At 38.8% G+C, this 15148-nt stretch overlaps 1 protein-coding gene across 1 annotated transcript in view; it reads right to left on the bottom strand.

Annotated features, from left to right (window-relative positions):
• The window catches only part of LOC124281702 (sodium- and chloride-dependent betaine transporter-like), a 37148-nt gene that overhangs the window by 6961 nt on the left and 15039 nt on the right, over positions 1 to 15148 (bottom strand). Inside the window, exons 6-13 of the mRNA XM_046717653.1 lie at positions 11329 to 11463; positions 8432 to 8535; positions 7216 to 7340; positions 6377 to 6489; positions 5933 to 6064; positions 5416 to 5515; positions 5149 to 5249; positions 2872 to 3045 (exon numbers count right to left, since the gene is read on the bottom strand). Of these exons, the coding sequence (XP_046573609.1) occupies positions 2872 to 3045; positions 5149 to 5249; positions 5416 to 5515; positions 5933 to 6064; positions 6377 to 6489; positions 7216 to 7340; positions 8432 to 8535; positions 11329 to 11463 (984 nt within the window). The remainder of the gene's footprint in view (positions 1 to 2871; positions 3046 to 5148; positions 5250 to 5415; positions 5516 to 5932; positions 6065 to 6376; positions 6490 to 7215; positions 7341 to 8431; positions 8536 to 11328; positions 11464 to 15148) is intronic.

The raw sequence follows: 15148 nt of genomic DNA, 5'->3' as shown, positions 1-15148 counted from the left end.
AAAAGTACTAGAATTTGTACTTCACTAAGAAAGTGCAATCCCAAATATGACATATGTGAAAATGCATAAATTATGATCGGAAATGAATTCCTCAAGGATTTTCCCTTTATTATTAGTATGGACACTTCCCAAAAAGGGATTGTGTCCATTCAGGTCGCCTATGATAACACATGGCTTTGGAAGCTGATCATAGAGATTTTGAAGATCCGATTGTCGAATATTAGACGAAGGAGGAATATACAAGCTGCACAGGGTCAATGCAACGTCCTGAGTTAAACGAACAGCAACAGTCTGAAGATTTGTATTACGTGGGACAGGGCTATGTATGACACCCTGCCGCACCAAAATTGAAGCACCTCCTGTTGCTCTATTTCCTGGAGGAGATAAAAGGAGTGGTAATCACTGTACTGTCGTAAATCAAAATTATTTGTATTTTTAGATACGTCTCTTTCAGACATAATGCTGACGGTTGAACATCTTGAATTAGTAACTGTATTTCGTTAAAGTTATTTTTAAGTCCTCTGCAGTTCCACTGAATTATATTGGCCAATTGAGGCATGGTGCCTCAATTGGCGATCGTTCTCGTGAATGGGAGGAGGAACTATTCCTCCGCCTGTCCAGTGGGGACAGAATGACCTCCATATCCATAGGTCCAAATGAATTTTGGAAAGGAACCTCTGAAGATCAAGAGTCAGTAGATGGCAAGTTTCCACTTAATTTTCTATCTTTCTTCTTTTTGGATTGCTCGGCGACTGGCTGTGAAGTGGCTCGTTGTAAAACCGTCGATTGCGATGTCGAGCTGAATTTCTGCCTGAGACCCAGATGTCGATAGAGTGATTAGGGCAGAAGGTTTTTAGGATGGGGAAGTGTCTTTTTGGATGAAAAGACAGGTTTATCTGACTTGACCCATGTCAAGTCAGTCTGGCATGCAGCTGAGGATATTGCTACAGAGCGGGTGACTGCAGCAGAATATGTGATATTTGACGGGGTTGAAGATTGATTTGAGTAAAGGTTTTTGGCTTCAAGATAGGAATGTTTTTTTTCACATTTATTTTAATTATATTTGATTCCCTTTGATATACAGGGCATGACCTAGATGAAGCAGGATGTGCCCCGTTGCAGTTAATACATTTGAGATCATTCTCACAGTCTGTGCCGTCATGGTGATCTCAACAGCGATGACACACTGCAGAATTTCGGCATGAGTTCGAACCATGACCAAAATGTTGACATTTGTAACACCGAAGTGGATTGGGGACATACACATCCACTCCGATGTTAACATAACCTGCTTTTATTGATTGAGGTAGAGATGATCTAGCATATGTTAGGAGAGACGTATTGGTTTTAGTTATGATCCCATCCTTTTTAATGGTGAAACGCTTCAAAGTTGTAACAGGCTGATCTTCAATCTCTGTAGCAATTTCCTCTTCGCTCATATCGTAGAGACAGTGTGTCTTGTCACAGCAACCTCTATATTGACAAATGTTTGACAGACATAAGATTTAGAGACTGCTGTCTCCGTGCGCACTCCACCAGAAGTCAACCACTACGGAGACAGGTGACATTTTTCACTTCCCCACAAATCCCATAGATAGCCTTCGACACAGCAAATGGATTTAATGTAATTGGTAGATAGTCTGAAGCCTCGATCACTAGGAATCTAGGCCAGGAATCAACGTAAGCAGAGTTAGTATCAGATGGACGACCTAGATCGTCCAGGCGTCGCTTTTTTTCATTTCGAATGGAACCAGCTTGTTGGTGAGTCATGATGAAAGGAAAAAGATTCACCACCCCTGCTCCCCACCCACCATGGAGTGTCAACAAGGACGGCGTCAATATGCATCGGATTTCCAAGACGTTGACACCAGGGATACAGGGGTGGTATACTCCAAAGAATATGACATGAATAGCTGCATTTATCTACCAACTTAATGCCAGACTGGTTCGGCCCTTGACAAGAAATAGGAGACATACATTATTCAGAGGTCAACATCACCAGATTGGCCCATGAGCCACCGCCTTCTGGCATAGGACTCTAGGCAATTTAAAGTTATCAATAAATTAAACATTGCAAATCAAAATTTCCAAGACCCAATCATAATTTATTGGGCAAATATAATCACCATGCACAGGGCTTGGCGTGACCAGCCGATTGATAGAACCGGGCCAGTTCAAAGAAACACGGTTTCAGGCTCCCAATGCCCTCAACCACCAGAATCCCGTCCTCCACCGACACAGGGGCGCAACCTTCGGCAAACAAGTTGGTGGAACAAATATACCCCCGGGTCCACACGGGGGTTGAAGAGCAACATATATACATGTACGTGTGTGGTTAAGTTAATTAGGTTTTTATGCAATAATGTTAAGTAAATCTATATATATCACATTGCATATCCATTATATGTAACTAACGTCTAAAGTATATCTATAGCATGTGCCAATTATTGATTGTAGGCTTACATTGTTATTCTATCATGTTTCAGGCTCGTTTCTTTATTGCATACATTGTAAGTCTATCGCCTCCCACCCAGTGGCTTTGTGGTTCAGACGTAATCCCGCTCTAACACTTATACAAAACAGATAGGCATATTTCGGGATAAGGATAGTGCCCATCATCTCGAATGTAAAGTGATAAATAGTGTGACTGTGTAAATAAAGCTCGACGCATTGCTTACTGCGGTAGTCCCAAGGTACAAAATGGGGTTTCAGCTGACTCAGATGTTAGGTCATCTGAGCAAAAGGCAAGTCAGTCCAAGCAAATGCGGAGTCTATTCAAAACATTCAACTGTGGGATCAACATTTGACATCGGCAACACGCCATGTAATTCACTTATCCATTGGTGCTATTAAAGTAAAACCACATTGTACCTTCTTCAGAGAACCCGTCGCCCTATGTTTTCTGACAGTAATGATCATGACGACCGGTAGAGGGAGAAGAGGCATCACGGCGAAACACCAACCGATTATATTGGCATAGCTGGGAAACACGTACTTGCCATAGGTCGGTGCCTGGTAGCTGATAGTTGTAAGGGTGAAAACTATCTGAAACATAGATACCAAATTCAGTCTGGGTGCAATGGTATTGTGTGACGTAATTTATAATCTTATATAAACCTTTTTGTGAGCACTTGTCATCAGGGTAAATGACTATCACAGATATGGTTTAAAACCAGCACGTGGGCATAAAGTTATACCTTCACACTGAACATTAAAATAGAAAAAAAGACCACAGATACCCAAAAGTCAATCACCTTTTTGGGGTCCAGGGGGACGCTTACCATTATGCTTTGCATGGATTTACATCATCCCTCTAGCAGCTGGTGATTATTAACAAATTTAGCTGAAGGAAAATATTCTTCGTTTGCAACTTGGCAAAGATCAACACACTGCGAATGATGTGGTCCTATATTCCCTAAGCCAAAATATATTTCACAATTTGAACCGCGTTTGAAGGTACAGCCACTAACAAACATAGCTGTTTATTATTAGACCAAATATATAATTAATCTAATCATTGCAAAACATAAACATATCAATAAAATACATTTCAATAAAATGTTAGTTAAATACAAGGATACTTTAATGATCAAACAGTGAAATAGTTATCCCTCAACATGGGCCTATAGATACAATAAAGCAAAGCATGCTTGACCGTGATTCTTTCATCCGAAGGGAAGCAAAACGAATGATATTCACCATTTTATAAATGTGTATAAATGCTGCTGCCAGTACTGCATCAAGTGCAACGCATGGTAACCTCTTCAAATTTGGACTGATAACCCCAGAAGGTGTAACCGATAGTTGCTTTAATGTCACATAATTTATTCATACCACCTTGAGTATTTGCATTTAATCACGGGTAATCAGTAGAACCTGGTAGCTGGTACCCATAAATGTCGCAAAGGGAACGTAAAATCTCGAAAGCCAGCCTGCAAGATCTTCTGGGGAAAACACTCACTTGAGCCTTCAGGTCAACAAATGCAACTGAGGGGATTTGAATGTGTCACCGTTCAACGTCCTACCCATAATCGAATTAGGCAATTCTTTTAGCTATGTTTTATGTCAAAATAACGATATATATTTTTCAAGAGTTTTTGGACAATTTAGGGAGTAGTTATATCACAATACCTCAATCCTTCCACGTGTTATGATTGGTTTGTCGTATTTTTGCACATAACATTCATCGATAGGGGGACAAGTCTTGTTTTACGTCACGTAAAGGGCGAGTGGTGACGAATGGGAGCGTCCATTAAATTCCTTGTACAGGTTTAAGTCTGCACGTGACAGACCGAGGTCAGAATGTGTTCCAGCAGGTCGATATATGTAAATCATCATTAAACAACGTAAAATATTATCAGAAATAAAATATTCAATAACTTCCCCTTATTGTTCGTGCGTGTATCTCTCCATAGATGGCTATGTCCATTTGCATATGAAAGTGGAATATACAAAGACCACAACTCTAACATATAATGCAAGGTAAGACAAACAGCAACGACTTTAGGAATAGTATTTAGATGTACACTGCTGTGAATGACGCTAACCAAGTAGCGCCCCCAGACACTGTACTTGTTTTTAAGACCCATGACCATCCGAGAAATAATTCACTTTAGCAGCCCAAGCTTCCGGTAACAGTTGACAAACGAGATCGGGTGGCTACGATCAGTGCCTTTGCAATGCTGTACACACAAGGATTTTTCCGTTTTCGAACAACCTTTGTTGGCATTTATTTTCTGTGTTTATTCCATGTAACTTTCCCCAATATCTTGCATTATACAGTCTATGGAGAGTTTCAGCGGAAAAAACAACATAATTGTTCCATGGTGTTCACTTTTAAAAAACTAAATTAGATGTAATGTTTTGATATGAATCCTTTAAATTTGGTTGTCTGCTTTATGAGCTTGTTCAAAATCATCCTTTATTTCCGTACACCTGTATCATAGCTTTCTCGAGAAGAATACCCCAAATTGGTAAATGTGTAAATTCCATTTATGGTGTTCCTACCGTGATATAGCTGGAATATTGCTCAGTGTGGCGTTAAACGACATTCATTCACTCATGTTTTGGAAAGAGCTGTGGGCTTTAGTATGGTGCCATTCACCAATACAAAAGAAAATCAAGACTTCTCTAAAATAATTTTCTTACCAACAAGATTGCCGGAGTAACAAACGCCAAGAGAACCTTAACTGCCGGTGAAAGATGTTTTCCAGTCATCATCTCCACGTCACTGCTGAATCGTTTTGCCCCTGAAACAAACATATATTCACCTTGACACATTATGTTTACATAGGCTATACATCTTCCCAGCTCCAACATGATATGTACCTTTACATTGATTTCTCAGAGATGTTGTAAGTAACGAGTTTGCACTTTGAAATAGAGACTTTATAGGCTGAAGCTGTATATACCAACCATATATCCACATGACGGCAACACACTCCAGTGTGCAAAACACCATAGGTCCCAGCGAAGCTACATACCAGTCTACCAGCTGGAACATGTACGGGCCTCCCTGCAATACAGAGAAGATGGACTACCATCGCAAACACTGATACCACTGCCACGATGCCAACAGCAACATTACGCTACAATTGGTACCACTGTTGTATCTAACACCTAAGTCTTCTGTTCTGTTACTACTGTTACTTCTATTACTAATGACTATTTTTTATTATTTTGTTTTGTTTGCTGCTGCTGGGAGTGGTATCCAATGGTTACCGTTCCACTACAATACACTAACACTTGCACTTTTGTAAACTCCTTGAACGTGTAAAGTAAAGTGTGCCAGCCACGGTGGTGGTATTCCTAATACGTGGACATTGACATTTGGTTGTGATTAATAACACTACTACTGACAGTTTCATTTCATGTTATGTATCCCCCACATCCCTGGTCCGATTTGTAAAAATGAGTGTTGTATAAAGATCACCTGCGTGCAGAAGACGATTCCAAAAAGAAAGAGTATCAGGCAACATCCTCCTGTTACAAGCAGCCTCCTCTTTCCTAGCTGCCGTGGATACTCATCTACCAGAGCAGTTATGACTACTTCCATCCCCAGGAACTGGAGCAAGTAAAATGTCGGAATTATCGTAATGGAGAGACTGCTGAATGCAGTGTACTTTACATTTTAGTAAGCATATTTATGTTTCTCTTAGAAAGAGGTTGTGTTCTTCATATTTGATCAATCCGGTATTCTACAGTACGAACTGAACTAATTACATGATTTGCACTCAGAAGATATGGTTACACTCTGCGTTTACTACAAAGTTACTTCATAAACGTGAATCGAAAATATGTGGCAACGGTCAGTGAAGTAAACAGTTTTAAAATGCAATCTCGGCCCTGTGATTACGTTGAATACTTGAATACGTACCTGCGAATCCAAACCAACCATCAGCAACATCAGAAAGAACAAGAACGACCACAGCTGAGGAAGAGGAAGTTGGGCCAGAGCTTCTGGATACGTTACAAATCCTAAACCTGGACCTACAAGAATAACATCTATCATATTCATGCACATAATTACATGTCTCACAATGTCGAACAGGTGTGTTTGCTGAGGGTATTTGCTAGCAAACAACTTGCAAGTGGATAGAATCAGTTTCTTAACTAACGCCTTATCCTTTTAAGGTTATGTACCCCAGCGTCAGAGTAATGGCAGCTTGGCTCCTTTGACTATACATTTTCACCAGCGGAAAAATCGGCGTATTCACTCCTAATGCATGGCATAGACTGAGACTTTCCAAAAGAAAATCGTTTAAAGGAAAGACTACCCTGCTCTCAAACATTCAACAATTGTGAAACTGATCATCTCCTTTTAGCTGAAATTTTGTAATGCAATTTGAACATATACGTGGCTTATTGGCATTCTAGTTTGTTGAATACCAGTCACGCTGGTATTAGGGCGAATTGGAAAAATTATATTTTGAACAGTACCTTTTCATACTAAAACTACCCTAAAACTTGCTATTTGGCAATACGTCTGACATATGTAGCGGCAACGATGGCATCAACAAGTATCTAATACACCACGTGCCATGCAACTTCTGCTCGGGAAGTTTTTGTCGTTTTGTACTGTTTAATACGATAAAGGACAAGGGTTGTTTTTGTTTTGGGTTCATAATTTGTCTGGTCTGCATGGACTAAGAATGTGTCCCAATGCTATCATTGCAGTGACTAACTGACCTTATAACATGACTACGAAGCCCCTACCTGTTGAAACTACCTTTGCAATAGGAACACCAATTTTCTGTGCCATCGACCCGAGAACAGCAAATGTTACCAGGCCAGAAAAGATGCTGGTTCCCTCTGATATTATGGACAATATCAAGCAATCTCTGTAAATATAAATAATGAATCAAAATATAAATAAAATATATTATTGGGCAAACTGTGTGACTTGGGTTACGCCCCTTTGTCTGTGGAAGACGGGTGTTTGAGGGTACTGATTCCAGGACTAGCATTCCTTTACCGAGTGCACCACTTTGACCCTTACTTCACCTAGAATAGTGGTAGAATGGGCTCGGTTTTACCAATAGGCTGGTCATGATAAGCCCTGTGTAGTGTATTTTACACACATTTCTTAAAATGATCTATTTTGGGGTGTTATTATGTTAGTAGAAGATAAGAGGTAGTTAACATTCTGTCTCAAGGAGACCTATCTTATACTAACTGACAATTTCTATTTTCGTCAGTACAGTTGCTACCAGATACTTTCTCCATCAGGGATTAAAGCTACTGGTGGATCGTCATTTCTCTGTAGACAGCCCTACCTCACTTCATACCAGTCTTCGGGCTGTCGCAGTTCTGATAAGTACTTTGTGTTTACTGTGCGCTCTTCAGCAAACTGGGGCGGTGGGGTAGTCTAGTGGTTAAAGCGTTGGCTCGTCACGCCGAAGACCCGTGTTCGAATCCCCACATGTGTACATTGAGTGAAGCCCATTTCTGGTGTCCCCCGCGGTGATATTGCTGGAATATTGCTAGAAGCAGCGTTAAATAAAACTCAGTGAGTCAGTCAGTCTTCAGCAAACTGATCTTCAAGCGCGCTTTATGACTATCTTCCGAAATCATCAGATTTCGCTAATAAGCAATATTACTAGCATTGCTACCTGAGTGATCAAATTAGCAACTGAGAATTTAGTGGCTGTTATCCACAAATGGGATTGAAAGTAGTGTAAACTTATTGTCCCCTCAGAGAGTACGTAAGTTCCAAACATTTAAAATAAATTGAGGTCTGCCTCATCGTAGGATATTTGGTATTTTCAGCCATTACTAAGTACAAAATGCCAACAGCTTAGGGGATGGTGTAAATCCACGATGTGGCTGAAATACTGACTAAAACTCTTAATTCACTGATGATGTAACTGACAAATGTTTGTAGTGGTAGGAAATAGAATTCATTTACTCTCTCACACACTCCAATATTCACCTGAGACATGGTCGACGGAACGTTTTGTAGCTTGCTGCTGTTCCAACTGACCCGTAGCCAGGTCCAAGCGAGTAGAACACCTGCAGACACGCTTCTATCCATACCTAAACAAAATATCACCCATTCATGACCAACTACATTTTCCTTGGGGGAGAAGGGAGATAAACTAGCTGTGAAACTCCACAGCTAACTCCCAAAACTCCATTAGAAAATCGCAAATGCAGACTTTGTATCAGTAACTGTCGAGGACGAGGATCATTTTCTTGTTGAATGTAGTTTTTATAAAGAAATCAGATATGAGCTCTTTAATTAACTCGACATATATGATAGGTCGTTCAATGCCTTATCCTCAGTTGATAAAGCTATTTACGTATTAACCAACGAACGCCATATAGTATCCATAGCCGCACCGGTTTTTACCATGTTTCCCTATAGGAATGTCCACAGATGAGCGACTTAATATTATCTCACTGGGTCGCACTGTAGTTTATGTATATTTTACCTTTTGTTATATTTTAGATGCTTTAACCGTTTAATATATCACTTTTATGTACGCCATGTCCTATATGTATTTAGTGTCTGATAGATCAATGTTGGCCTTACACTTTTATGAAGAATGACACTTTAATAAAATATTGTTCTTCTTTCCTTCATACATACAATACGATATAGATAATAATTATGTTGGATGGTGAGGATGACATTATTAATAAGTTAACAGTTGCTTCTTACACGGAATGCTTCATACACATATATACCTAGAGCGCGTTAAGTAGTAATATTTTCTGAGGATAATAACTGTACACATTTATAAACTGAATATTTTTACAGTAATATTTATTAAATGAATAGATCTTTGGTGAGTATAGGATGGACACTTGAGTAAAAAGTGAAATTCGTCTTCTATGTCGTTAAGATTACAGTTAGTACACATCATTTCATCCCTTGGGATTTTATTACTACCCTGTCAACCAGTTTCAATTAATAATGTATGTGCTGATAATCTTAATTTATATAATGCAGACCAGTGGTTACAATTTAAAACATTAACTAAATACATTTGTTGGGAATCAACAATACTAACCTTATATAAACAATATCATTCTTGCTGGAAAAAGATATATAAACCTATCTAGTATAAATGACAGAAAACCGACTCTAGACAATTTCCTAAATGGGCTAAGAAATCCTATATCCATCGAAAGAAGCATAGCCAGGAAAAACAACAACATGGCAAAGCTCCAGAGGAAATGACCCAAAGAATTGAATTTATAGCCTCTATGCCTGCCCTTACGGGTGTACTATGGACTACTTATTGTATTTATTATGCCATACTATATTGTGAATTATACCAGCAGATCCACTCAAATGTGCCACACTTATACGTTTTTGTATATGCTCCACTGAAGTGAATAAAAATATTTTAAAAAACAAAACTAAATACATTTCAAAGCCAAATTTCACCTTAAATTGTTTGAATAACATGTAAGAATAGAATTCCTCATTTCCTGGTACCAATAAGTAATACATTTATCTTGTAGTCGTTGTTTTATAAAGACATGAAAACTGGAACATTTACCTCCAAGGGAGACAGTCATGCATAACAAAAACCGTTGCTCATTAAGATATATTTTACTTAAGAATACCAGCCAGATCGTTCATCTAAAATCGAATACATTTCCTTCATAATGCCATTCTCTGATTGTACAACCTTAAACCAACACTTTATCATCTGTAATTCCCGCTGTATGCCAAGTAGGAATCTTCCGAGTTCACCGTGCACTAATAAATTACTTGTACTACTGTTAACACCGAGAATATTTTGACAAAATCTACAAAGTCTTTCAATACATTCTGCCTGTTTCCATCCCCAAATGGATTAGTATTAACTAGTGGTGGTCCGATTAATTGAAATAATCGATGATTGGTCGCAGTGCCTAAACGACCAAGCAATCGATTGTGTTTTCTCATAATCGAACACAACCGATTTTGGAACACTTGTTTGCATCAACAATATTTTACACAAGGTTGGTTTTGTCTGTGTCATTAAATTTACATTTCATAAGCTCTACAAGCTCGTTCCAAGTGATGATTGAATTTATCTTAAAGAATCCAGGAATTCTGTGTTCTTAACATACTAATCATCCTTTAAATATGTGAAATTTGCCAATAGATTTTGTGCAATTTGCAAAAGACCCAAATTAATACATGTTTTTTCTTTATCTTTTGTGTGTGCATTAACAAAGATAACAGGAACATTTGATAAATGACGCAAACCAATTATTGTCGATGATTGATCGGTTGTAATGAACCAATCATCAATTACGAGATTTTAACCAATTCCAAACACTAGTATTAACAATGTATATACAAGCACAGGGGTGGTGTCAAAACCTCACTAACTGGTGAACATATATTTCACTTTGCAATTGATCTCATGACATGAAATATGTTAACTAAATCGGTGAATATGAAAATAATCAAATGAAAGAATTAGTATAATGTAATTGTTCAAGTGGTGATTACTATATCAATCGGTGATAACTATATCAATCGGTGATTACTATATCAAGATTTGACATCACAAACAACTCGTGATGGCGATTTCGACTTCTGAAAGAAACCGTAGTGTTTGGATCTATTTCATATTGACACTACAACTGTACTGCTATTCATTTTGTTCTGTTTACATTCAATTTTGTTTCTCCATTGTTATTACTCTGCACGGCATTGTATTGATTGGTATGCATAGTTAATATCATGACATAATTGTTAATATTTTAAAGATTCACATCAAACAAATTGGACTTGTTATATAGTGAAAACGTGAACTACAGGAGTAAATGTTTGAATCAATTCAAGAAGTGTCATCATCATCACCATTATCATCTTCCTACCTGTAAGTCGAGTAGTTTTGCGAAGTCAGGTACGACGTAGAAAATTATTCCATCAAGAGCACCTGGTTGAAACAGCGTCACTATGAAGATGGAGATGAGAAGAACGTACGGCAGAAGCGCGGTCACATACACAACCTGTTGTTGGGAAAATATAATCTAATAACACAACTTCGAACGTTTAGAACATCTCCTATTCATAGCTTGTATGTGGAGGCATGTGAACCACCCCAAAACCGTCTGCATGTATCCTTACAACATGTCACAGAATTAAGTTTTCATCCAGCTTTGAGTGCGTGACGTGATCACCCTTATGAAACTATTTACAATAAGACATCAACTCTTATTCCACCATTTGGAATAAGGATCAAATCTGTTCTCATCCAACCTTTGTCATCGCCTCCTCGGCAAATGGTAAAGCTGGAGGTAGGTCTTACTTTTATAATACATAAGATAACAAAAACCAACCATCTAAGAAACCAACAAGAATACCATCAGTTAAGAAATAGTTAGGGCACTTAAACCCAAGATGCTAACGCATTCTTTAAAGCCACTGTCATTGGATCTAAATCAATAGACAGACCAAATATACAAATCTAATCATATTTTCATACTCACTCCATGGCTCCAGGATTTTAAAATCATGTCATGTAAACATTCACTTTTTATCAAAATAATTGAATGACTTAATGATCTTGCTATTTTGGTGGTGTTTTTTTGTTATCTTATTTTAACAGTTTCCTAACATTATTGTCCCCTGTGAAGGTTTGTAAGGTTTTAATTGTAGCATAAAAATCGTAAAACGTTTGTGACAAATGCGTGCTTGACGACTCATTTGACGTGTGCTGGCAATCAGGTGCCTGATTCTGAGAGTGTGGGTTCAAGTCCCCCATGGGACTCAACCCAACAAAAGTACTAGATCCTGTACTTTACTGAGAAAGTGTAATCCCAAATCTAAACATATGTTAGACTCATTTGACTTCACTATTATTATATAGCAACAGAGAGAGCAATTCCCTTTCCACGACAGATCCTACTAGAAATACGGTGTTTGTCCATTCCTATTGATTATAAATACTGACGATCTTTCTGAAGCGAATGTGGTGAGTTTATTTATAACATACAAAGGTACTGGTATCCATGAAGCTATTCATATGAAATACATTGCATTATATGCAGCAAAGGAGAAAATGATGCAATACATATCTGAATATTGCGTTCATTTCAAACAAGCGAACACTTCAACGCTAACGTCATATTTCAACATCCTTTTCGTCAATACAGACAAACTTTATGGATAACAACTTATTTATTACGAGTGTGCGACGTTTCGATACAGATTCTTGTACCGTTGTCGAGCAGGAATGTTAACATGAAGTGGAGGCAAAGTATATATACTGAGTGTAACAACAAAAGGAAGAGAACAAGATAATTAACAGAATTGGCTATGCATTATGCTGATAAAGCCAGTAGGTAGACACAAGGTGGAAGGCGTGTAACTAGGAGTAGATGTTTTTACAGTTGATTGGGGCTTGGTGGAGTGCATTATCAGAGGTTAGAATGTAATATCCTTGATCTCGTTGTTTGAGAGGCATTTTAGAAGTTGTAAAGATGAAGGAAAACAAAGTTCAATGGATAGTCAACTTCTTTATTGCCGACCTTTCGGCGTAGGTACTAACATCGTTATCAAGCACTTTTATCACGCTTCATGGCGGTGTTAGTACCTTCGCCCAAACGTCGCACTCGTTGCAATAAAGATGTTGACTATCAATAGAACTTGGTTTTCCTTCATCCTTGATCTCGAATGATGGTGGGCTTTTGACGTCTGATGTGAATGGCTCCGGTGAGTTTCACTTAACGCAAACTCACCGAAGCCATTCCCAGCTTCTAAAAGGCCACTCAAAGAAGTCAGCTTCATTTCATCTACACACTTTGTTTCATTGACAAATACCAGTTGTAACCAAATGCAACAGGTATGAGCAATTCATTGTTGTGTGTGTCCCAGCTGTGTGAAAATTATGCGGTGTCACTGGCGTCTCAAAAATAGGCCTACGAGAAATTGTATATACACTATCTGATATGGCGGAAAGCTCACGTCGTTCTTGCGTATTATCCGAAACATTCCAAGCATCTCTGAGTTCATCGGCCAGAATGACTTAAACATATTTATATCCAATGAAAGGAACCGGACTGGAAAACAAGCATAAGCTTATAATGAATACCGCTACGGGATACAATGGAAGGAAGAGTAAACATGTCATGATGAGCGAGTGAGTTAAGAATTAACGTCACATCGGCAATATTTCAGGCATATCGTGACGAGAACATATTTGACATTAAAATGGAACATGTGTATAAACCTGTCGTCAAAGGACAGTAAAACAACTAGAATATCACAATTAAACTTAATACTAATAATAGGGCTTTGAGTGAATTGAGCACTTGTTGTGAAGACATCAAGGCGTGGATGCATTACAACAAACTAAAACTGAATAGTGACAAGACGGAATGCATTGTCATAGGGCCACAGAAAAGGAGATCACAGTGTGGTCTTACATGTTTTAGGTTTGATAATACAAACATCCAAATCGCTGACAAGGTCAAAGACCTTGGTGTGATTATCGACTCAGATGTGTCACTGGATGATCACGTTTCCCATCTAGTCCAGAGCTGCTTTGCTCAGTTGCGTACTATTGGACATATCCGACCATATCTCACCACCGAACCTGCCGCCACTCTTGTCCTGTCTCTAGTTATGAGCAGGATTGATTACTGTAACTCTCTTCTCGCTGGTGCCACTAAGACACAGATAAGGAAACTGCAGCGTGTGCAAAACGCTGCTGCACGTATAGTGACCCAGTCACGTAAATCTGATGACGCTCTGAAACTCCTACATTCTTTACACTGGCTGCCCATTGACTATAGGATTCAATTCAAGCTTCTGTGCCTCACTTTCCACTGTCTGTCTGGATCTGCCCCTTCGTATCTGGCCCAGTCCCTCACACAGCACCGACCATGTCGCTCTCTCCGTTCACAGGATAAACGTTTCCTCGTTATCCCCACTGTGAGGACTTCTACGTATGGTGAAAGGTCCTTTTCGTATGCAGCCTCTACAGCCTGGAATCAACTACCTCAATATCTACGTGACTGTACAGAACGTTCTAATTTAAAATCTTTACTAAAGACGCACTTTTTCAGATTAGCTTATGAGTGTAAACTATAATTCATTGCATTGTTTCCATGTATCGCTCTAATCTTTTATTCTCTCCTATAGTCTGTTTGTATGTACTTCTATGTCTTGCGCTTTGAGCATGTTGTACATGGAAAACAGCGCATTACAAGCATGCTATTATTATTATTTATATTAATACTAGCTTGGAAAGTTAAAACTAATAGCACTATTTGGACAATACAATATAAAAACAGGCTATACATCGCCAACAACTGAAGGTAGATGGGTACAACCATGGGGACTTACAGTACCTTTGCTACCGGCATGGACCCTAGTTGGATTTACACCATCCTTTCAGCTGCTGGCGATTGTAAGAAATGTTAGCCAAAATTAAAATAACAAGAATACTAGGTTTAAAAATCCTGGTAAGTTTAAATTGACTTTGAACATTTTTGGACTTACGTAGCCTCTCAGGGGGACAATAATTATACCCCCGCTACGAAGTAACGGGGGTATATAGCGTTCATTCTGTCCGTCCGTCCGTCCGTCCGTCCGTCTGTCCGTCCGTCCGTCCGTCCCGAAACTTTGTCCGGAGCATATCTCTTAAAGTTTACATGCTGGGTTCACCAAACTTCACACACATAGTAATCA

This window comes from Haliotis rubra, unplaced genomic scaffold, assembly GCF_003918875.1.
Source record: "Haliotis rubra isolate DU_JTF1 unplaced genomic scaffold, ASM391887v1 Scf288, whole genome shotgun sequence".
Taxonomy (NCBI): domain Eukaryota; kingdom Metazoa; phylum Mollusca; class Gastropoda; order Lepetellida; family Haliotidae; genus Haliotis; species Haliotis rubra.
Note: the sequence above shows the minus strand (reverse complement) of the source record. Positions and strands in the feature narration are given on the sequence as shown.